This window comes from Fulmarus glacialis, unplaced genomic scaffold, assembly GCF_000690835.1.
Source record: "Fulmarus glacialis isolate BGI_N327 unplaced genomic scaffold, ASM69083v1 scaffold1971, whole genome shotgun sequence".
NCBI lineage: Eukaryota > Metazoa > Chordata > Aves > Procellariiformes > Procellariidae > Fulmarus > Fulmarus glacialis.
Genome location: NW_009194458.1, coordinates 1685 through 27122, shown reverse-complemented (window position 1 = coordinate 27122; position 25438 = coordinate 1685). Strand labels below are relative to the sequence as shown.

General features: G+C 39.4%; 1 protein-coding gene across 1 annotated transcript; it reads right to left on the bottom strand.

The window, feature by feature from the left end:
* Positions 1 to 25438, bottom strand: LOC104084045 (ataxin-2-like). Its single transcript, XM_009587754.1, has 14 exons — positions 25260 to 25438; positions 23539 to 23727; positions 22701 to 22808; positions 21746 to 21816; positions 20727 to 21034; positions 20173 to 20236; positions 19904 to 20056; positions 19176 to 19242; positions 16989 to 17173; positions 16223 to 16355; positions 6212 to 6357; positions 5123 to 5350; positions 1538 to 1706; positions 1 to 645 (listed from the first exon to the last, which is right to left on the bottom strand). Exons 1-14 carry the CDS (start codon positions 25429 to 25431, stop codon positions 617 to 619), a joined length of 2022 nt encoding a protein of 673 aa, XP_009586049.1. The 5' UTR covers positions 25432 to 25438; the 3' UTR covers positions 1 to 616.

Sequence of the window (25438 nt, the reverse complement as noted above, 5' to 3'; positions counted from 1 at the left end):
TCAGTTTTTAAAACTTTTTTTATTTTTTAATTTTTTTTTAAGTTTTTATTTTATATTATCTACAAAGTAAAAGTTTTCTTAACTTAAAAGTTACATCACTGTCTCACGATAGTGATTATCTCATCAAACGTGATTTATAAATAATAATTCATCAGTTTGACGATTAGAATTTTTTTTTTTTTACTGAACCTGTTTCAAGTTTAGTTAGAAGTAAAAGGGATCTCCAAGTCTTGATTTTTAGTGATAATAGCAGCAAGAATCACTCTTGTTACTTCTTTTGCTAGCTGATGAGTTCATAACTTTGAAGGGTCATTAAAAAATAAATAACTTCCAGTTTTCAGCAAGCAGAGTTGGGGCACTTGCAGGACTCTGATACAGTGCATGGAATTATGGAATAGCCCACAAGTTCCTAAATGCCTCTACTCAGTCCGAATCTCTCCCACTGCAAGATGAACTGTTAGCATTCCTAGTGGATGTTACAAGAAATCAATTTTTTTTTTTTTAAACAAAATAAAATGAAATTCTAGTTTTCTGTGCTTCCAGTTGGCAGAAGCAGTAGAAGGAGGGTATTTGGCCTACAAAAGGTATCCAGCCTTTCAGTTATTCCAGATGAGCCTTACAACTGCTGTTGGTGGTGGGCTTGTACTGTAAAAAAAAAGTTCAAATGTAAATAATAAATTGGCAAGCCACACAACAGTTTGCTAGTAAAGTGGTCACAGGACAACTACTGAGCTGAACTTTTTCTTTTTTTCTTTTTTTTTTTTTTTTTCCTTTTTCTCTTTTTTTTTTTTTTTAAATGAACAAAACAAAACCCTGCATATCAAGATGTCCTTTGGATGTTTTTTTCCCTACCTAAACCCTCAGAAAGAAGCCTTGTTCTGCTCTCACATTCCCCAAGAAACAAAATCAGGTAACTAGTTCACTACAGAAGTTTAGAGGCTGTTTGGAAATGAATAATAAAGAAACCTAGGTAAGGTTAAATTTAAAGCGGAAAGTAGTCATACAGCACCTACTTTTGCCAAAAAGTAAAGCTGCAGAATGTTACTCTGAATTAAAGATTAGACTTCAATTGTCACTTTACTTCAGTTATTAGAAGTCTTACAGCCCTACCCCCAAGCAACATATTCACTCCTATCCTCAAGACCGATCACTTTAAATTTAATAAGACCCCAGATCATTATAAACAGGCTACACAGACAGTCCATCCCCCACGGCAAAACCACAGCAAAACCTGGAAGAACAGTCCCACAGTGCCAGTGTCTGCATAGTTATCCATTTCTCTACTTCAGCTCGAGAGAAGCAAAGTCTTTCCTAAATTAGCTAAATCTCGTACACTTATCTAGGCTAGCATTTGGGCTGGCAAAGTGTAAATGCTAAATGCAGAAACAGTCTGCCTTCAGCAGCCTGCCACTCCACAAGGACATCTTAAGGTTTTTTTTTTTTTGTTCTTTTCCCCAAATCTGGTTCATAACAGTTCTCCTCGCTACTACGACCTGGCTCAGTTAAGGTGCAGGTCTCCCGGGCACACACTCCTCACCTGAAGGGTGCGTCATATAGGGGAAATGTGTTGTTGTCGAGACTGGAATGGGCTGTAGTGCACTTTGAGCGATGGCGGCTTGGGGACCACCAGGTGGCTGTGTCGTCATTAGCATCATTGGAGCATGGGCAGTTGGGTGAGAAGGAACCATTCCTGACTGTACATGAGCCTGAAACAAAGAGCTCTTTAGTATAATGGTCACAAGGAGGCATCACTCCTGGCCACATGACTATCAAGTTTTCTCCAGCTGTACCAGTAAATCCAGAGATTTACTCCATTTTAACTAGATTAGCTATAGGGATTAAGTCAGAGATCTTAACACAAAAATAATAACTTAAAAAAAAAAAAAAAAAAAAAGGGGGCTCAAATCCTTACTGCTGGCTCTGAGTCACATTCTCAATTTTAGCCATTTGGACAGTGAGCGCTGGGAGAAACTGCCAGCATTAAACAGTGGGATATTTAAAAAAAAAAAAACAAAAACCTCAGCAACAAATCTTCAGAACATTACTGTTAGTAACCTAGATCAAAGCACTTCCTATGCAGAGAATGCACCGGGTACAGATACGAACTTCACACGCACTGGGAGCCTGGCATCCCTTCCTCAGCTGCTCATTACACAACTCCACGTTATTTCATGGCTCCCTGCCCTAGTAACCACTCTCTCCAGTGACCTGTGCCCACATTAACGTTCATCTAAGCAGTCATTCTAAGATGAGTGATTTCATCCCTTTATACTGTTAGGTCAGCTTTGTTCTGTTTCCAGTTAAGCTCATCACAGTTAAGGTTCTTGTGTAATCTAAGCGATCATAGTTAAGTCTCAGCAGAAAAAGAAGATTAATCTTTACTATGGCTGATCACCTTCTGGCAAACAAGTTCAGCAACTTGTCAGTTGGCTTCTTTAGCTCAGAGCAGTTCATGACTCTAGAGGTCATCAATTTTTTGGTTTAAAAATCTAGTAAACACTAGTTTCTTAAAAGCACAAAACATTAAGGAACTCTTAGAGCTCTCAGCGGGTTTCTCTTAGGGGGAAAAACAAAAAAAGCATTTGTATCTAAGGTTTATTTTGTCCTTCTACCATATCCCATTAACAGAGCACTACGGTGCAATAATCGCAGCCTCACAAGTTTCACATGCCAGTAAAGACAGATAGCAGGTAGTGGCTACAATTTTATTTCTTGAAGACAAAAGGGTTACTTGACTCATCACAGACATTCCTCAAACTCTTTATCAGACTTGCACTGTATTAGTAGCACTCAAGAAGCCTTTAAAGGCAGGAACTGCAATTCAAATCTCACTCTTGCTCTAAAAAAGGCTTAGAAGATAAGGCTGTGAAACAGAAATACCTTTTAGGATCAGCACCATTTTTACTCTGACAAACATGCTATTATAGCAGCCATCATTATAAAGCAGCTATTCATATAGCAGCTGTATTCAATACACACACTGGATAAAAATCTTCTGCTGTGGGGCTCAAACGCTTTGCAAATTGGCAGCTGACAGTACTCTGTAATGAATTTTAAAGTGGTGTTTCTCAAGTGAGATATCTAACAGCTCAAGATTCATCTGATAACCTAAAGGGAAATTCAATTGATCCCCTGTGTTAGCCTAACTGAAATTCCTACTACACGGTATTTCAGAATTGTGTTCAGAAGTTGGAAATGAGGCTGCTAAGAAACTATTAGATCCAGTGATTAGTTTCCCCACAATGGAATAATTACATGCATTTAAAATTTCTTACAGAACTGTAGTTATTCCTTCATCAGAGACTTTTGAGGGAACTACTTCATTTTGAAAAGTCAGTTTGGTGTAAATATTATGGATTATAGATTGTAGTTTTAATCCTAAAAAAATTACAGCAGAAGAGACTGCGCAGGTCAAAAATCAAGGGTAAGGCAGGCTTTGCCTGTGATTGCTAAAAAATCCTGACTGAGCAGTCAGTTCTGACTAAAAGTTGCATCTGATTTGCTTTAGCGAGGTTTGCTTATTAAGTGCTTGGCACACAGAAAGAAAGGCAATGGTCGCATCCTATAGCACAGGCATGGGCCTGGCCATGACGTGTACAGCACAATTCATGGACAGTTTTATTTTTAAGCTGATCTTGAAACAAACATGTTTCATGTTTCAAGGCACAGCACTGAACATGCCACTAACCCAGGCGCTTGCAGCAAGACCCTTCCGTAGGGTTGCATGCAAGGCACCTCAAGAAGCTCTACAATCTAGGCATTCACACCAGTGCCATCACACCAGAGCGGACCACACCAGATCTTGTTTCTGGCAGAAACCAGAGCCTGGGAGGACACAGCAAGATGCTGCAGCAGTAGTCAAGTTTGGACATCCTCTCCTTATCCTCCCACAGTACAAAAGCAGAGAAATTAAAAGCCTAACGGAATTAAAAAGCTAAAAACTCAACATCAGTAAAACAATTCCTAAGTAACTATTAATTCATTGGCTTAACCGACTGTCCCAGGGACCAAAGCAAAGATTTTATCAGAATTCTGCAAGGGACTGGACACCTATTAGACTAACCTCCCTAATTGTCAGTCATGATATCCAAAACTATTGTTAACCTGTATGAGAAAGCGTAAGCCAGACACCAAGTTCTTGGTCTGCAGAAGAAATTGTGCAGTCAAATTACTGATTATTTGTCCGTTCCTTGACAAAGCACACTAAATCCATGAGATTCAGTAAACATCAGAAAATCTTTGTAATGCTGCTTTACGCAGAGCTCTTGACTAATCAATCATGTGCTTCCCTTCCCAAAATCCTTTTTTCAGTGAGTTGACCACAAGAGAGCAGTTAAAAGAAGTGGGTTTCTGATCCTGAACCAAGGACTGTTGTTAAGTTGCCCAACAATCAGGGATCTCCTGCATAAGCAGTTCATTTAGAACGACACACAGACACATACACACACACACACATGAAGTTTTCTTTCAGCAAGGATTGTCTTGCAGTCATCTGAATTGAATCTCACCTATCTCCCATTGCAGTGCCTTGCTACTCCCTAGTAATCCTGTGTAATATCCTTTATTGGATGCACTTGTATAAATTTGACTACATGCAGAACCTAAAACTGCCACCAAAAGCAGCAATTCAGCCTTCCTCCACTCAGCTCTCACCTCCAACCTTTCTGTATGCCAGCTCTTCCTGTGATCATGCAGTGAACCTGAGTAGCGAACTGATTTGACTGAGAAATAGCCTAAAATGGGGGTAGGGGAGGCACACTTCAGCTGAATCATGTCCCCAGTCTGGTTTGCTGCATGGCCAAACAGTTCTGTGAGCAGAATGGTGGGGCAGGACAAGGATGGGAGCCGGGAACTGGGAAGAGAGCTCAATTTCTTTCAGTAGCAGTGCCACCTTAAGATGTCTTCATTAAACTACAGTTGTAGATGCACTGGGTGTTGGAAGCTGAGGTCCAAATATCTTGTAAAATTCTAAATAAAGGCAATGTACAGACAGAAACCTAAATAACACAACAGGTAGTCTGTGCTGAGAGGTGACAGAATGGAAATCACTTCAGCAGGCCCAACTGTCCTAACTTTGTGGCATTAAGACATTTAGTCTTGAAGGTTGTTAAACTGTGTTTACCTGGGGGACATGGGCCATGTGTGGCGGATTGGTATATGCAGGTTGAACATGGGAGGGATGAATGGTGAAGACTGTTTGTTGTGCTGTAGGAAAACTATTTTGTGGAGACTGCGTATTGGAGCCTGGCGTCATGGAAGGTGGGGTTGGAGCTAGACCTGCGTGGTAAATTGCCGACTGCTGTTGTGGGTTTGCCAGGTGGAGTGCCTGAGCAGCCTGGTGCTGATGATGCTGCAAAAAAAGATAAAAGATCATTTAGGTTACGGTCTAGAAGCGAGACACGTTTATTCTGTAAACTAGCGTAAGAAAGGTTTGCAAAACTGCTCTCAATAATGAACCTTTTATGTGGCAAATCTAAGGATTACCACACCTGTGGTCATGAGGAAACTCATTTCAATTCCACCAGGCTCATTTTCTCCTTGCATTAGAAAGTCATGTGAGCAGGAGCCTGGAAAATGGAACCTAGACTGACAGGTGAAAACAAGGAGACCCTGCAACTGCGGGGCTGGATATACTTCACAGTTGCACTTAGCAGCCCAAAGTTATTACCAGTAGGTAATTAAGGCATGCAGCACTATCACGAGGCCTATTTTGTTTTCAGCTGCTTGTCTTTGATGAAATACAATCAAATGCTTCTCAGCATTTATCTGCTATTTCCAGTTGTAACTCCACTCATATTAAAGCTCTGACAAAATTATCATCCTTCCTTAATCGTAACATGGAAACAAGCTATACCTCGTCCCCTGTGAAGAGGGAGAAATGAATGGTTGGACTCTGACATTGGTTCTTACTAAGGAAAAGGGACTGCCCCAAGTTTCCCTCTAGCTTATCTAACAAACTATGTCACGAGCCTACCACCTTTGAGTTCTAGCCACCGCAAGCAGAGCAAAATTAAGTTATATAGCTCTACTTCGTTCCTTCCAGAAAACAGAGGGCTGCCACATGCAGTTCGCTTGGGCAACCGCTCCATCTTACCATTCTTCCTCTCAAAGAAATCAATATATCGATGTCAAGCATCAGACTGATGCGATACCTTCCAGCAGAGCATGTTAAATACAATCTAAAGACATTCACTCCCTTGAGTTCTGTTACCTGCACGGGGCTAGGAGCAGGGTGGCTTCCAGCATGTTGGCTTTGCTGCTGGCCAGTTGGTGTGGCAGAAGGCTGAGGATGTGGAGGATGCGGATGCAGGGTAGCATTAGGGTGGGCATACTGCTGAGCAAGTGAGCCAGTGGAAACTAGGATGAAAAAGAATAATATTTAACAACAGATACAGAACATGCATCTCATCAAGTCACCATGTGCACTCGAAGATTTTGCTATATCTCAAACATACTGTAAATATATTCCCTCCCCCTTCTAAAAAAAAAATATTTATCTTGCAAATAGCTGAGTATCTTACCTTGCTTTTGTGTAGTTTGGTTTTGCAGGAAAGTCTATAAATAACCATAATTAGACAGTTCATCTTCCCTAGTTTGACAATGTTACAGATACTACATAGAAAAAAGCAGTACTTCATCTTTTGTTTTGTCAAACAGACCAGTTTAAAATATCAAATTTATAATTTTCATACAATTTAGTTTTTCCTGAAATATACTTTTCAAAGGTGTTACAAGCCATTTTTATTTCCACCATCCAAAAAATTCTTTGGCCTTATACCTGGCTAACCTCACCATGCTACTCTTCTGGAAATTGCTCACAGTACAGTCAGTGTAAAGTATATACATTGCATGTATGCTTAAGAGCTAAAGGGACACACAGTATATACGTAACAGCTGAGAAAACTGAGGCTGCTTGAACATCAAATTTTTGCTGAAGCCAGTATCTTGTACTAAAATAACGAATCTTTCTTTCCTCTCCTCTCAAGGGAGTGTTTTCTGGATCACCACCATTCTGTGAGCTTCTCAATATTGCTATGAAATTCTTAATTCCTTGAAACAGTAGCAAATAAGGTAAAAATTCCAAAAAAGGAAAAAACTTAACAACATAAAACTTTCACACCAGTGAAACCACATCTGTTGCTACAGCCATACCAGTCTCCAACAACAAACTAATATCAACAAGTCTCTCCTTGAGTCCTGCCCTGTGCTGCTTCAAAACGGGCCACACAAAATCATTTTTGTTTTGGTTTGGTTTTTTTGGTGGTTTTTTTTTTTTTTTTTAGTTCTGAGGGAATCTAAGAAAGTATGAAAAGCGATAGCAAGTCTTCCTTTAAACACAAAGCATGCAACCAGAAAGCAAGACCCTAAGAAAATGAAGATGCTTTGCCTATTCCCCTTTATTGCTTTTAGAACTTGTGCAACAACCAGTCCACAGTTTGCAACTACACTTCTGCACGTGACAATGCGCACTACTCTCTCCAATATTACAGCTTGTCAAGACTGAGGCTAGTTTTGCTGACAATAGTGCTAGAAGACAAACAGTCAAAGCAAACTATCAACCTGCTCCTGAATCTGTTCCCTGCAAATGTTCCTTATTCGTTCTGGTACCTTTTTGTCTTTCTGACAAGTTAATTACTGCTTGCTATCTATCAGGTTACAGCTTTTTTTAATGGGGTTTGTATTACATGAGAACTTGATGGCCAATGAAGTGCCTGTCTGCAGCATACCTTTAGAAGTGATGGGTTTTCTGGTGGCGTTTTCTTGCCCTAGTAAACAAACCTGAAAAGCAGGGCACAGGGAGAAACCTGGAGTGCAACCATTATGCTGCAACCACCTGCCCTGTGTAGGCACGGCCAGTGAGGTGTGTTACCTCTCTTCTGCAAGTAACTGTTTGCTGCAGCTTATGCAGAGTTTCACCGTGCTGGGCTCTAAGTACATGAATATACAGAACTGCCTGAGTGTATATAAAGGATGAAAGACAAGATGGGTGGAGAAAACGGACAAAAATGTAGCTGCATCTGAAAGCACAATACTATTCAGCAAAAGCAAGTCTCAAAAGGACAGCAGCCCCACTGTATTCTATTAACCAGCCCTAACACACTACTACCCTGTGCAAGTACTTGTTTTCCTCCAGTTTGGTTTGCTATAAAGCTTACAAATACTAGTTCTAAAATACTCAAACTCACTAGAATACATATAGAGAGTATCTTTTTTTGGCTAATTGAGATTTGAGACTCTTCTCCCCTGTACAGGCCACTATGAAGGTCTCTCCTTTATAAAATAACTGCCTACCACACTTAACTTAATCCCTCCCTGCTGTCTTGAAAGCTCTATTGAATCTTCATTGAGCAAATGGTCCAACAGTGATGTGCACTACAGTTTCAGGCTATTAATGCAGATGAACTTCATACACATTTGTATCCCTACATTCTTGCAATTTAAGTTGATCCTAACATACTTATGCATAAGCATGTAAATGTACTTAGGCCTGAGTGTACAAGCATACTGATACACTATGAGCATTTCTGATTGAGAGGGGTTTTGAAAACACCTCGGTATTTTCTATGCACACCGGCAAAACTACCAGTATCTTCTGCCATAGCAGAAGATTTGTTACTCTTTCAAATGCAAGAAAAGTCTTTTTTTTCATATCACTACCAAAATTTATTTTGCAGCAGCATCTCAACAATGCTTCTATTTGATTTTCAACCACCGCTCCTTCTTACAAGGACTACATGAAAATCATCAATGGAAAGACCCATCATTTTTACAGTATGAAGTTTACGGTTTCCTACAGTAGGAAAATTTCTCAACCTCATTATTATACAACACTCTGAAGAGGGCCAGAAGTTATTATCTCTGTCAAAGTAATAGAAATAAATGCATAGAGGGATTGACTTGTTTGCCAAAGGGCATGCTACCAGAAATCTTCCTCAGCTCTCATCCCACTGCCTCAGCTGCAGAGCTGGCACACCTGACTACAAATTAACTTCAACTCCATTCAAAAGAGGTTTTAAAATGTATATGAAAATTAATTCCAAGTTGTAAGATATTCAAGGCTTCCCACATCCTGCCACATTACTTAAGAGCCCCCGAAATAATGTGGTACTCCCTTAAACCATCTGTGCAATTCATCTTTCATTTCTTTATAGCCGAGAGAATAATAAACTAAGTTATTCTGAAGCAGATACATTATACAATAAAACTTCACAATGAAGAGTTTCTCTCTTAAGAAACCAATTAAACCGAGGAATAGTACCCTAAAGAACAGATACAGAAGCAGGGGGGAGGATCAAGTTCTTGTCATAGTAGCAAGATCTCTCATAGCTTTCTAATATCTTTTATCCATAGCTTTGCATTTAAAGCACCAGATTTTTTTATATTGAAGAATTTTTATTTGCCTAGCTTCTCTCCCATTTTGTCTTTAACAAATTACTCTAATAAGCTCTACAAGTTTGGTTAAAACTAGTTCAGATGCTGCTGCAAATTATGTTTTAATAGTAGTATTAAAAGTGTCTTTCAAAAAACGTTATGGGGACACTTATCTAAATTCTGTACAGATACTGCATACAAATCAAGAATGGTTCAGGACAAGTGGCAGCAAGTCTGAAACACGTGCACAGATCTTTGTTAGTTCAAACCCAGGGTTCAAACTTCAACTCTAGAAACGTTTTCCATGTTTAGCTAGTGCAATTAATAGTTCCTGACAAATCAATGAAATCTATGAGACCAGCAAGCCTGTGAAAGAAGTCTCGCAAAAGAGTCATGAGAAATTCACCTGCTTAGCCATAACTAAAGCACCTTCACTGTGACGTTTTTCAAGAATTTTTGCCTGTTCATCAAAGAAGCTCACTACACATATCAAATAGCAAACAAGATAAGGCAGGAGGTGGGGAAAAAAAAAATATCGCCAATTATCCAACATTTTCCCCCATTGTCAGTACTTTGGAGATCTTCCAAATGGCCACCTAGTATCCAAGAAAGTGTTGAGAAAGCTCTAGGAAAGGACAAAACAGCTCTGTGTATCTCCTTGCTGCAAGAAACCTCAGCTCATTCCAGCAGAAATACATTGTTTTTCTCACCCTTTATGCCTTATGTTCCCCTCCCCAAGAAATACTGCCTGGGCTAACCTGCTTCACTTCAGCATCTTTTTCATCATGTTGTTTCCTAACATGTAATATTTAACTGCACTAACCTTGCAGGGATACAGAGTGAAGATAAGTAATTCAGTAATGAAGTGAGCAAAAATATCAGATGGATTAAATTACTGAATTCAACTCTACAAAAGTGCAACCTATTTTTCTGAGAGGTAAACAAGTAGTAGTCAGCCACCAAACCCACAGAAGGAGCTGAAATCAAAAGAGGTCAGAGCAGCAGATATCAAGCAGAACTCCCAGCTACAAGGGTATATGCAAAAACCATATAATGTAATTTCATATTTTCCCTGGTAGGAATTTCAATGCTGCCAATGGTGGTCATCGTTGGTCATCGTCCAAAGATGCACTGAAGAGCCTATTTTCAAGAACTGACCAGTGAACAAACTTCAAAACTATTGCCAGACCCAGTAAGATGGTGAGGATAACTACATTTAAAAGACCTGAATGGTAGGAAGCAAAGAAATAGCAAATGTTTCTTTCATAATACAAACATTTAAAGAAGTCATTTTACACAGGTAGAGCGGACTTCACTTAAAAGATTATCCACGAAAGGAACGAGCTTATTCAAGTTATTTCAGTGCACCAAACCAAGACGCATGAAAACAGGACAGGTCAGCATCCTACAACACTAGTTCACACAGAACCATTTCTGTACAAGAAACACAGGAAGTCTGTTCCAGAAGAGATTTTTTGGAGAACAAGTGGTATTTCTCACATCCTTCTTGCATGAGCTAACTCAAAAAACCCCAGAACAGTGCCTGGCATAGGCTGCATGGACTTGCAGACAGACACAGCAACAAGTCTCACTGCAGGACAGGAGCATGCTCGAAAATACCCTAAAACTGCAGCCCTCCTTTCCCATGTCTTGGCTGACAACTACAGTTCATCCTGCAACCACCCCACTTCCCCCAAAAAACAGCTTTGTTATCCACCTTTCCCTGTACATGCACGCAACTGAAGTCTGTATTAGCTGTTGTGTACTGAGAGTATGGAGAACACCAGCCCCTCTCCCATCGCCTACACCAATGTAGGTCACCAGCTCAGGCAACACGACACAGGAGCACCGGAGCCAGGCAACGTAACTGATAACGTTCACCTGCCAAGGAGGAAGCATCCGATGCTACACACCGGCAAGGAGCCCTCATCTAGTCACTCTCTTCAGGACGACAACTGCGTTCCTTCAGTGGCACTGAAGTAACTCTACAGAAAGTTTCCTTCACCTCAGCTGCAACTCAAGTTATTTCCTCCCAGGGGCTCAGAACTTGAGCCACAGCTTTTTAAAGAGATGAGGCACAAGCTACTTCTCCTTTTGGGAAGCAGATTAACTTGCCAAGTTTTAAAATCCCATTTGGGCCATGAAAGAAAGGGCAGTTCACCTAGGTTTTAAGCAGAGGCTATCCACATGCAGCGCTCACTTCTGGTTGCAGATGAAACAACTGGGTAGTGAAGTTAGAGATTATTCGGCATGCAAAATACATTTTAAAAGACTGACAAATCAGCTTCCTGTGGTCATATATATCTGTTCAACAGCTTCATTGCCCTGTCCATGGAAAGGAACCTTCCTGCGTTTTCCACATACTGGTTTGGTGCAAGGAAACTTGTTCCCTCAACACGTCCCATTCCTTTAACATGTGTTCTTTAGAAAGTGCTTTTCTGTACAATCAAAATTAGTACAAAAAACCCAACTCACTGGCAAAGTAGAAAGAAGGGCCTGTCTCCTTGCTGTATGGTATTTTGGGACATGCTGAATTTGGGAAATAGAAAGGTGAATTAGCCTCTTGCCACGTGCATACTTCCCGTCTTCTGGAAAGGTCAGCATCTTTTTTTTTTTTTTTTTTTTTAAAGATTGTAGAACCATGCAGATATTTTTATTTACTTAGATGCTATTAGAGCTGGATATTTAGTTTTACAAATGAGTGGAGATGAAACAACACAAGTCTCAGGTAAGCCTTCCTTCTAAACTGTGACACTGAGGTCTTTAGTTCTTAATTAACACAAAAACAAACTTTATGTCAATCAATGGTCTATTACAGTCCACTGTAATAAGAAGGTTAAAACAAAATTACATTAAAACAGAAATTGGCCCCTTGCTTTTTCAGCTATATCACTGTCATTCTTAACAGTTCCAAGACACCTTTGGTGACTGGTTCACTCTTAGTCCCTGGAGAATCCTCTGAAGTTTATATTATATCCACCATTGTACTATCAGGGTAATAGAATTTACTCTACTGCTGAGACAGAAACCAGATAAAGTTAGAGACAACACCAGACCAGTAAAACATATGCAGAAGGGAAAAAGGGAAGGGAGAATGGGAATGAGAGCACAAAACCCAGGAAATGCATCTGTATAAAACCAAGGTCTGGTTTTACACAAGTTTGTTTTTAAATACAAAAGTAAAGTTTTTCAGAGGACTCCAGTTATCTGAAAACACAGGCAATTCAGCTACATGGTAAAACTAACACAAGTTCATTGTCACAGGAATGAATATATCTACTTAGATAACCAAATTTTCTACTAACAGCACAAGACAAGTTTGGGTCTTTGTGCGACATAGACCAAGCACTCAAACTGCAAACAGTGGCCAGCAAACTCTACCAGCCCAATGATATCGGTAGCAGAGAGATCACACAGAGCCAACGCTTCCGAGACAGATGGTGTGTTCTGAAACCAACGGTCAGCAGGGTAAGAGCGACAACTCCGCGTTCAGGTATGCGCGTGTGGCAGTTAAAGGTGCGTGTACTGCTGTGCTGCAGCAGTGCCTGCGTTTCAAACTCTCCTTGATAAGGACATCTAAGTGGCTCACATCTCCAGAAGTTACGAGCTGAAGTGTGTAACAGACGTTTTTATCGTCTGGCTGCTAGACGGGAAGACAGACAGTTGCTTGAACATTGTCCATCCCAGTTGTGTTTTGAGGGGAAAAAACCAATGATTTAAACACTCCTCCGTCACATGTTTAGATGGGTCTACTGGTGACCACGCAGCTCAGCTGCTCTGCTTCTCTTGAGCTCTTGTCAACAGCGGGTTGTGAAACAGGACACTGTAACGACTGGCAAGGAAATCCCAGAAGTGCAGAAATATCCCATTAAACAGCATTAGACAAAAATACTTTTCTTTAAAATGGAAGAGTGCTTATCAACAAGTGTAGGTCACTGTATGTATTTTGGATTCAGCTATCTCTTCATGAGACAGGAAGGAAAACAAAAACCAAACTTTCGGCAGTGAGGGTAGTTCACTTAATGGATCAACAGGCATTTCTCTTCACTGGCAGGCAGTTACTACTTGCCACAGACTTTCAACTTGTCCCAAACCATTAGTGAAGATGGAGTTTCAGATCTCACCAGAAAACATTTCACACCTTAAGAATACTTCATAAGCAGTGCCCCCCAACCCCCACGTCTCAGCGCGGTTGTCCTTGCAGACATCTTCTCTCTACCACATAGGCAGGAAAAAACCTGAGTGAATTTTGCAAGAATTATCTCAAAGAAAGCTCTAGTACCTTGAAGGATAAAAGGGCAGTATAGCCCACTGAATCCTGGTATCAATGGGGGAAAAAAAAAGTTTAAAAATAAATAATAATTTTTGGGGTTTTTTTAAATCAAATAGCAATTTTAAAGAGCCAAAAGGAAATCTGAGAACTTGTTTGAGCAAGTGCTCCAGAAATCAAAAGCAGCAGTGGTTGTTGTTTCACAGGACGTCGTTGTTCTGTACTTTCAAATTAGTTTTAAGACAGGACCAGAATCAAAGTGCATTGGTATATTTAGTTCAAAGATACTGTGGGTAAACTTTAAGATTCCCAAAATACAGAACATAAGTTACGGATACTTTCTTATAGTCACTCAATTAGACGTGAATGATTCCAGCACGTTGTTCTTTAGCAATGTACTCCGTAAGCATCTTATATTTATCACCTTAAGCATTTCTACATTTTTCCCAAGCGTTCCCGTATCGATAAATGGAAGCTGAAGTCAATACGTTACAGATGGACACATTCTGAGGAAACACAATCCGTCTAGGCAAGGTCTTCAAGTACTCAGCACATGGAAGACTTGCAAAAATCTGAATTGAGACAGTGCTGCACTACATCAGAAGTCATTTCATGTGTAGCTAACCGTAAACTTTGTAAGTTAAGGGTACATTTGAGCCAATTCATGTTCACTAAGCAATAAACACGTCTGCACATGGCAAGAACATACTCTTACAAAAAGTGTCTCATATGGAATTCATGACCAGCTGGGTTGAATGGTTTCAATAACAAGAATTTCAAGCACTTGATCATTTACTGGGAAGGCGGGAGAATATTTAGAAGGGTCACCAAGTACCTACTTGAAAGAACACAGGAGGACATGCAATTTCTGTTAAATTAGGTGTTCTTGGAAAAGTAGTATTTAATTACATGGCAGGAAATACCAAAGAATTCTCAAGTTTGACCCAACTTGTTGTTTGCACTGGTAGGTAGTCACATACCTACAACAGACAAGCTGCAAAACCAACACAAAATGAGATCTAACAGCTGTAAGGTAGAGTACCAGTGAAAAAACTATACAGACATCTGATCAAAGCCAAACAAGGGAATGGGCTTGTACTTCAATGCTGTAGAACCCACAGGTTACAGAAGATAAGGATGGTGCACAATGGGAAATTGCTAGGAAGTCACATGCAACCATTTTGAATCAAATCTCAGATTATCTCACGTTTGGTTTTATTTTAGTTAGGATTTGAGAGGAGAGTTTTCACCAATAAAGGTCTGAAAGCCTTTGATCATTCACTTTATCGGAATTCTATTTAATCTAATGAAAAAGCAAACAGAAGATCTGTTTACATGGTCACCTCAAGCACAAGAGTTGAAAAGATCAAAGCAATACAATTAGCAAGGACCTGTGAGAGAAAGACTTAATCTCTACAAGCAACTTCTATTTTAGCTTCAGCACAAATGAGCTGAAATGTTCTTCCTCCAAGTGTCAAAAAAGGTTTCTCTGTTATTTTTGTTTCTTAGCTACGTTACCATACCACTGCAGAGATCTGAAAGGATGTTTTCAGATGGGTAAGACACAGACTTTTTAAAATCAGTATAGATTTCACACTAAACTTCAGATTCTTAGTCTTGTAAGCTTTCATGACACATCATGGACTTCCATTAAGCAGCAGTGTAAAACTAAGCACCGGAAAACATACAAAGATGTCTAAAGGTAGAGAAAATCTTTTATTAGAATCTAAGTCAATAATATAAGTGACCCAATAAAAGTCTTCCTCAGATGCTATAACAAGTATTGAAATGCCACGTTTTCAAGAGACCATCTGCTGTTTTGACATTTTATGACAATTTCCAAGCCTTCTAGCAACCTTGATTCTACCTCTTTCAATAGCATGTTTTGCAGTGAGGTTTTTCCTCTGAATTGGGCATTGATTTATCATACATTTATAACGCTTTAGAAGTTCTTTCACATTTTACTTTGTAACAAGGTAAACCACATTTTCAGCACTTCACTGTTAAGTGAAATACGCCCATCTGATAATGCTGGAGACTAATTGTCAAAGTCAGAGCAATACATGAGCTGTTTCATATACTTATTCTTGACTTACCAAAAAAGAAAGGTAAGCAACACATGTTTTATTTTGCTTAAACAGCAGTGTTCATACTGTTAATAATGCTAGTAGTATCATAAAGACAGCATTTCACTAGTTGTCAGAACTAAAGTCAAGTTTTGAAACTGAGGTCATAGCCTTGCAATAAAACAAGTCCTAATTATTATCAAGAAACAATCAAGGGATGTTGTGTCAAGAGCATCAAGAAAACTTGAACAAACTTCTTTCAGCAGATATTCTTTAGCAGCTCCCAGGTTGAAATTTCATCTTGGTCACTGGCATCCTACTGAAATCAGCATACTTGAGTTTTCATTTTAACCAGGTGGCTCAGTTTTCAATGCTCTGCTCATCATCTTATGAAATATAAACCACATCTACTGGTGTAATCTGAATGATACCCATGTTTGAAGCTTGAGATTAAATACATCCCTGCACAACATAAGAACTTAAAAAGTTACATATAACACAAAACGTTTCCTACCATACATAGCATGCGTCTGTTCATGCGCACCATACTGTGTTGCAGAAGAAGATACTAAACCAGGCTGTGCGTGTGTTGGTGGTGCCATCATTCTAGCGTTGCCCTGTATTACAGGGCTATAAACATGAGGATGCTGCATTCAACAGAAATAAGAAAACAGACAGTTAATTGGAGGACCACTACAAAGAAACTAGTGCCATCTAAACAATAATTATATATTTAGAAACAGTAGTAGCTTGGCCTTACTAAAATGCAGAGCAAACTAAAGATTTCATACTATCACAATTATCCCAAGTGTTTCTAAAAATTTAAGGACATTTTCTGCAGTGGGCTAGAAACTGACAAAAACCATTGGCATATCTAATTTTTGCCACTCTAATGATGTAGTAAGCTTATATATGTAATTATATATATACATATTTATCCAATTACATATGTATATTTAAAAGCCTTTATATAAAAAAGTAAGAGGAGTACACCAAATAGTTTATTTTTAGAACACATCACTAGGAGATGTCCTGGCCATGACCTGAAAGGATTTGTTCAAAGAGCTAAAAAGGTAATTATCGCTAATAAGTGCCAGCTTCTAAACTGATCTTAAAATTTGTTGCAGGCTTTGAAGCACATTACAACATCACCAAGTATGCTCCAGAACACAGAAACTGCTCAGAGTGACCTCTCACGACTGGGAACAATAGGGTATTTCGGGCTGAACCACTTAATTATTTCTGGTTTTACTTCTCACATACACTAAAAGGACTCTTACCTGGGATTGGTAGTGTGGCACATGCTGCACAAGAGGCTGATTAGGAAACTGTTGGGGACTATATGCAACATATTGTGTTGAATAAGCAGGTGGCGTAGCTACAATTGGAGGGCCTGCTGCTGAGGCAGGATGCATCATGGTGCTCTGATGATGTTGGTCTTGCCGTTGCTGTGGCATATTTGGTACTAGAAAGCAAAAAGTGCCTCACATTAGAAACAGGACAAAGAGTGACAATCTTCCTGAAAGGTTTTACATTACAATGTCACTGTGACCAAGTGGAATATCCTCACCCCTCACCTTTAACCACATATTAGAGCTCTATCAAAAAGGAACAGCACGAAAAGGAGTTCCTCCAAGAAACATTTGATTTTCATCACTGCCTTTGAGCCATGTATACGGCCAGAAACCCAGGCCTGCTTTTTTTTGTGAAGGAAGGAAGAAAGGTGGAGGGAGAGAAAGACTGACAAGAATCAGTAATGGAAGAGAAAGGTTATATCAGGATACCTACATTAATCGAATTTGATCCTGTCCCCTTCAAAAGGCTTAATTCACCCTCTATGGGAACTACTCAGCAACTGTTCCATCAACTGGAAAGCTGAGTCTGTTAAAATTACTTGTGCTTATGGCTGAGGAGAGCAGAATAAAAGGTCTCCACACAGCCGCAATTTGAGGTATTCACATCTTTTAAGCTCTGTGCTACCCCTCAGGGTAGCAGAAAGCAACTTTTAGGTCACAGTCAACACTGAAGGGGACAAGTCAACCTATAAGAAGAAGAGGAGCAGGAATAAGAGGGAAGAAAGATTAAGAAAGCAGAGCATTGTAGTGTGGGACTACCTGAGCTATCCTGGTAAGACGACCAACCGAACCACAGCAGCAAGGCACTCAGAACAAACTAATTCAGCCTACTAAGCAACAGGGCATGAGAGTTCAAGTGAGCTCCAGCTTGCTGCAGTGAGACTGCAACTAGTAACTATGCTAACTCAAGCACCTGTAAACTCCACTGCAGTGTGCAATGTAGACAGACCCCTTAGAGAGAGGAAAGGAGGGAAATGTTGAAGATGTCAGTAAATTCACTCAGTGATGATTGTATTTACACTGCAAATCAACAATAGAAAAAAGTAAATACAGGACGCAACTTGAACAGCGTAAAGGCACTGAACTTTAACCCATGCAGCTCCTTCAGGACTATGCTGCACGCAGAATGGATATGCAGAAAATAATGAAACTTAAAAAAGCAATTCAGAATAGGAGAGCGGTCGCACACAGCGAGTGAGTACATAGCAATACATTTCTGATTAAAACAATCAGTGTTACCAATCAAAAGATTTCATGGGTCAGGCCACAGTAAAGTCAGTGTGTTTTAAAATAGAAATACATTCCAGGTTTTTGTCTTCCCTACATTCATAAAGGTTACTTGTTTATTTCTAAACAGCAGAACTGCTCTTTTAAACAATTTCCTCCTCTAGTGACTGGAGCTGCAGCACTGGAACCTATCATCATGAACCACTGTATAAAATTGCAAGAAAGCATGCACTGTGTAGAACTAGAGCATTATCTGAAACATGACTATAAAAACAAGACCATCATTTTTCTGCTCCTTCGCTACACTGCACAGAAGAGAGTGCATCTCACCACACATGTTCTCGTCTCCATAGCCACAGGTGTCACTTGTTAAAAACATGGTATTGTTAGTCCAGCTGTTCAGTTACTGTTGCAGAAGGAATGCAAAAGAACAAACTGGAACCAGCAGTAAGTTCTTTCCAGAAGAGTAGCATAGCATACTGTTTCTGAAGAAATAGCTATTTTGCTTGTTGACAAAAAAAATCTCTATTAAAGCACCATTCAAGGCTCTGCTGTAAACCAGTACAGAAAGTTCCCTTTAAACAAATCCGTAACGTTTATGAAATATAGGAGATGATCAGCTTACCCTAATGTTCCAAGTAACAGAGACCTTTTCCTGTTTGTCAAATCAAATTCCAAACCAAGCACCTCCCTGTTACTCAAACTTACAATGTTTTGGCTGAATTAGTTTATCTAGAAATGCGTTAGTATTTCCACTTACTTCCAGAAATAGCATTTAAAATATCAATCGAAAACAAATTAACATGGATTAGAAAATACACAAACATTTGTAATTTATTCATGCTGCATGCAGACTAAGAACCAAACAGGCAGTATTATTCTCACCTTTACCTGCTCTATATGTCTTGGCTTGGTTCACTGGCATGGGCGTCATGGGAATAGGATACAAAGGCTGAAACAGAAGGAGGAGTTGAAGCTATGATATTCCTTTAAAAACCAAGTGTGAGTCTGGGTGGGGGCCCCACTCAGCTTTGATGTGTTTTACTCCGTTATGTTACATGGCTTAGTGAACTCTGCCTAACCTATGATATTTTATCACTGTGATCGAGTCTGCATGTACAAACAACTAAGACCATATGGTCTGCAACAATCAGTCAAGTAATGATACTACTGCTACTTCAAGAAATGTACTAAATCAGACAGCTTTATAACAGGGTTAGATTTGAAATCCTAGTAATCCCTACAATGACTAGAAACTAGTGGGACACCGCCAGCAGCTAAGGACAAAGAAACAGTTGCTTAAAACTTAAGAAGAGTGAGACTATGCTTGGAGGACTGGGGACCTAAATCTGCACAGATTAACAATAAATATGAGTAAAAGCTGATGTGTTACAAGTGTTTGAGACTATCAGAACATCTAGGTTGAGGGATCACTGGGAAAAGTCAGTATTTACATAGCTAAAACTTAACAACAATGTAATTATGCCCACATTTACAAGAGTAATACAAGCTGTACCATTTCACTGTTTTAACTTAGATCTCCTAAGTCTCCTCAACTTGCTGACAATCATCTGAAAAGTGTTAACAAGTTTGCAGCATGTGCTGCACTTTACCTGCACGCCTGGACTCACTGGAACCGGGTACATCATATTTGGTGCAAAACAAACAGGCTGAGTGTACACTGGGGTTGGCTGCTGATGACCCACCATGGAGGGGCTAGGTTGAGCTTGCGGACGAGGGGAGGTTGGTGTAGTAGAAGGTTTCGGCTACAAAAAAAAAGTTCAGCAATGCATATGCAAGATTAGCTTGATTATCCTCCAAGTAAAAGGTTTGCTTATAAAGATTACTCAAAGGCAATGTTAAACAGTATCAAGTAACTTACTTGAGCAAAAGATCGAGGGTTGAACTCTTTTGCATTAGGATTAAGTGTTGATTTTCTAACTTGCCTAAACATAAAGAACAAAAAATGATGTTCAGCATTATTCTTTTACAAGCGTATGTGCAGAACTCCCTAACGATTAAAAATGTAAAGAGATGAAATACCTCATTTCCATCTGTGAGTCAGATTTGTGAGAACTCAAACAACACATGGCATGCAAAAAGCCACTCTTACTGACAGTACTCTTATTATACTTGTCCATAAAAAAAGTTTTCCTGCGGTTGATACTACAGCTCACATGAGCCAGGAAAACATTTAAATAAGCATTTAGATATGAATTAGACATCAACAGGACCAGAGTTCTATACGCAGCTCTGCCACTGACTCACGAGATGACTTTCAGTACAGTCACTTCACCTGTTGTTTTCTCTGTATAACAGAGAATACTTACATCGCCCATATAAACAGTAAGATATTACACATTCATAATAGCTTTTTCTACAAATGGCTAAATGCTAGTAACAGATGTGCTTATTCTAAAAGGCATAATTACTCACTCAGAAGTATCTTTCTTCTCCTCTTTATCCTCTTTATCTTGTTTACTTCCAGGCCCAGATGTCTGTACACCTTGTGAAGTTACCTCAGGCCCTCGCTTTTGCTCAGAACTATTACTTATTGAAGGAGAAATACTTGGACTATTAGGTTTGCTACTGCCACCATTAGAGTTAGTATTACTGCCAGTTTCTATGATAGATTCTTTAGGGGTTGATTCTGTCTTTTCTTTAACTACATCTCTTGATTTTTCACCTTCTCGGGTTTTGTTTAGCAGCTGATCCACTGCATCTGAAGAGGAACTCGACTGTAACTGAAAAAAACCCAAGGAATATATTCAGTAAATTGATATACAGAACTAGGGAGAGACAATCTAATGCTATCACATACACAGAGTAAAATACAGTCCCATAGGCCTCAATCATCTGGAAACGATCTTTTAAAACATACATCTCCATTTCTACTAGGAAAGAAATCTATGAACACTGACAATGTTTTAAGCCTACACTGTGAAAGAAGCTATTCAGAGACTCAACTGACCTATACGTTGATTAAGGAGTGACAGGAGAGCTTAAGAGAACCCTCTGGACTCATCCCCCTGTGTGATTTAACAGTAACACTTGAAAAGCTAACCTGATTTAATAAACCATTATAACCAGGAAATAAGTAATACAAATTCATCGTCAATTTTCCTCAGCAAAACCCTTTATTTAACTTTGAAAGAGCTCTTCCATATGGAGCATAAATGTGATAATTATTTGTACCTAACGATCAAACAGGTTTCAAGTGCTATTTTCAGCGTAGTCAATATGCACATTTACATGTATTAGGCAATTGTACCAGCAATAGTCAGCATTGATTTTATAATATCTAACATAAATTCTTATGGATATTTTCATAAATTAAGCACAAGTAGTAAGGACCTGTTTTCCTGTTAACGCATGCAATGTATTCAATTCATTAAAACAATCTGGATGCACATGAGAACTATGATACCATTAAGTTAACATACAGAGAAACTTACCCTAAAGTCATTCTTAAATTTCTTTAAATCATCAATCTGTTTTCTATGTTCTGAAACAATTGGAGATACACCTGCCAAATGGAAGACCAACATTGTCCAAGCATTTCTAATACAAGTTTTATATACAACCCTTACATTTCTAAATTTGCAAAAACGTAATGTTTACATATCTAAAAATGAAATACAGTGATATAATTTCATCTGTAATTTAGTATAATTCCATGAACTATGTGTATGAGCACACAAAAATACTCTGCGAAACCACAGCATTATATAACTGACGTATCTATAGTTCTAACCCATCACACCAAGACAGAAGCCCTCAGGTGCAGGGACTGCAGAACTCAGCTGAACGCAAAGAAGCATCCAATAAAACTCTCAGAACATAAAATGCCAGCGTTTCACGACACAGCAATTAAAGGTGAAACACTGATCAAATTCAACAACATTAAAAGATTTTTTTGAGAACTGTATGAACAAGCAATGCTGCAAAGAAAGCCAAGTTTAAGGCACAATAGGAAGAAGTACAGTTATAAAAAACTATGCTGACCATGATGCTCAGAAGTATTGTGAGCATAGCTCTAAGCGGAAACACTCATTCAGTCCAGAGAGCGCCAAAAAAAGTTTTGTGAGCAGGAAAAAAAAAAAGAAGAAAAAAAAAAAGGGGGGGGGGAGGGGAGGGGAGAAAAGAAAAAAGAAAAAAACAAGTAAAAAGAAATCACACCATCCACATGAGCATCTCTACACCTCGTGTTGATGAAATGAGTCAAGAACAACATTTAAAATTGTAGGCGTGCCACTTCACAACTGCATGACCAAATTTTCGCTGTAGAACTCCCAAGCCAGATTGCCTCCAAGTCTTCCTTAAAATGCTAACTAAAGCAGTCAATATAGCAGGTTTAGTGCTTGCAATTCCTACATTACTCAAGTATATATGAAAGCTTTTGATACAAACCTTTGTTTTCAGGTTTAGGAAAACTAGGTGAAGTCTCACTTGGCTTTATATTCTCCTTGTTTCCAGTTGCAGAATTTTGCCTCTGGTCCTGAAGCCTAGTATCTTTAGCTAGAAAAGAAATTGCCAAAGTTATTCTCTTATACACAACTCAAACTGACCAAAAAGAGAGATGGCAAGATAGAAACAGAAGAGAGATTTAACCATGTTTAGCTTACAAAAGAAAAAGCCTAAGTTACACATTTTCGGCTACCTAGTTAGGGCCTGGAGGGTTATCCTCCCCCCTACCCCACCCTACTGTCTTTAAGCCAAATGAAAGATTCCCAGTCAAACACATCCCTCTCATCATACGCAGAACCTTAACTAGGCTGAAAAAACTATAAACTGAGAGCAAATTATTTTCACTAGTCCAAGCTCTTCATACAGAATACTACAAAGATTTGAGAGTTCTTAGACATTTGACTGTGCTCTGGAATGGGGTTTTTTTCCCCTTCCTTTCACTATGCTCAAAATATTCTTTGAAACCAGTGGCCTACGTTTCTTTAAATTAGAAAACAGCCAGGAACTCAGAAAAAAAAAAAATTCTCAACCACGTCAAACACCTATAAGCCCATACTCCTTAAAGGGCAGGAGAAATTAAGCATACAGACTTATCAAAAAGCCTCTCTCCAACCTTAGTTTAAAGCTAGCATCACGAGAAAAGGGGAACTCACTACACAGTAAAATTAAATGCATCAGAAGTTTTCCCATCATTTAGAAAGCAGCTTTGCTCTTGTATAGGCTTATTCATTGTCAGGGATTAGGGAAAGGTAGCATTTGCAAGCTAGCGAGGGTAACTTACCTTCGCTGGAAGGGGTAACTGCTCTGTTGGATGCAGGGCTGGCAGGGGTAGGAGAGGCAGCTGGAACAGGCATGGCAACAGATTCAGTGGGAATAGTACCAGGCTGAGGAGAAGGCAGAGCTGGTCCCGTGGGAGTGCTGCTCTGCCTTGGAGACCTAGGCCTGTGTGTTTTAGGGGATAATCTCGGAACTAGAAACAAACAGGAAAAAATAGTTATAGGGTAAGTTTCCCCATCTGCTCAGCAGTTTGCTTATTTTTAAAATGACTAAAAACATGCTTTAACTTAGTGGAACATTATATAGTAATTGAAAACCTGTTTACCTTTCAGGTACATCTCCTAGTTCTTTACAACGCAGCATTTCAGATAAGTAGCGCGATTTTTCTGCAGATTGTCCCCTAATATATATCACTGCCCTGTAGTCCCCACCGTGAAACTGCAATATGCTCCCCAGCCCCCAGCAGTACAACTACAACAGCTCACATTAACACAGTTTCAGGCAGAACAGAAAAGGTGGTCAGGTCTCCATACAAACAGATGTAAAACATTTTTAAAAGGGCTGAAAAAACACATCCATTTTACAGCGTCCTCTTTTGGAGGCTTGCCAGCTGGAAAAAAAACAACATATCCTATTGAAAGAAGATTATTTGATGCATATTTTTGCCCCTGTGTTAAAGCAGCAAGGAAAGTTGTATATTCTTTAAACAGTAAGTTGTACCTCCTGCTTCCTGCTCATCCCACTGTGGCTAGTTAGTTGCTTTACATCACATATTAACTTCAAGTGAGCGAGGAGAAAAAGAGATAAGTCGTTTAACAGTCCTACTTGCATGTTAATAATATACAAAGTGGGGGGCTGGGGAGGAAAGATGAATCGGAGATAATGCCAGAACAGAAGAGTTTAAATCTTTTCCACAAGGCAACAGGTCTATGGGCGTCTAATTCATACCTTCTTTCTGAAAAATGCCTTCCCACTACACACCTCCAGAATTCCAGCACTGCTAAAAAGTATCAGACTCCAAACTGTCACTCACTTGCCCTTCGATTCAAGAAAGCGGCCAGCTGCTGACAACTCACTAGAACACAGCCTCAACTACAAAAGCTCGAGACTAGGGCCTGTGTCACAAGACTGACTGAGCTTTAAATTTGAAGTCAAATATAAAGATGTTAACTGATTCAAAAAAGAAGAGACACTGACTATATCTGCTACTACACTACTCAGACAAACACAAAATGACCACTTAAAACCATGCATAATTTTTAAAGGAAAAATACATACAACTTGAGTATCATTTCATCTTCTAACACCAACCTTCCTCTATCCAAACATCTCCTTCATTTGTAAACCACAGCCCAGTTTTACACTGCCATTAACCAAATTCAATGATGCAATGGAACATACATAAATTTTCTTCTTTTCAATAACTTTCCTGAAAATTATTTCTTTCAACAACTAATTCCCACATTTTTCCTTCCTTTCTCTTCATACACCATTTGACCCAACCTGTCTGCAAGTTAAGACAATATCACACTTGAAGGACCAACTCACCAACTGTTTTACCAAGCTATCTGAGAACATCCTTCTCCCGCTTCATCTAAGCAAGCTAAGTTAGCAGACCAGTGTTTATTCAGAGCCTGAATTGTCTAAAAATGCAGTATTCTGCTTAGCATTCACACTCTAAAGTACCCCTGGCAAGCCATCTGCAATAAGCCAAGCTTTACCTACCCCCACTGACAACTGATGACCACGTCCCACCTGAAGGGCTGCCTCGTGCCACTGCAGTAGTAGATGCTTCCCCTGGTGCATTATGAGATACAAATTCTAAGCCACTTGAAATTGTACCCCTACCAGTAGAGACTCTGTGACCTCGAGGGTGCCGTTGTGCCTTAGGAGACATCCGTGGA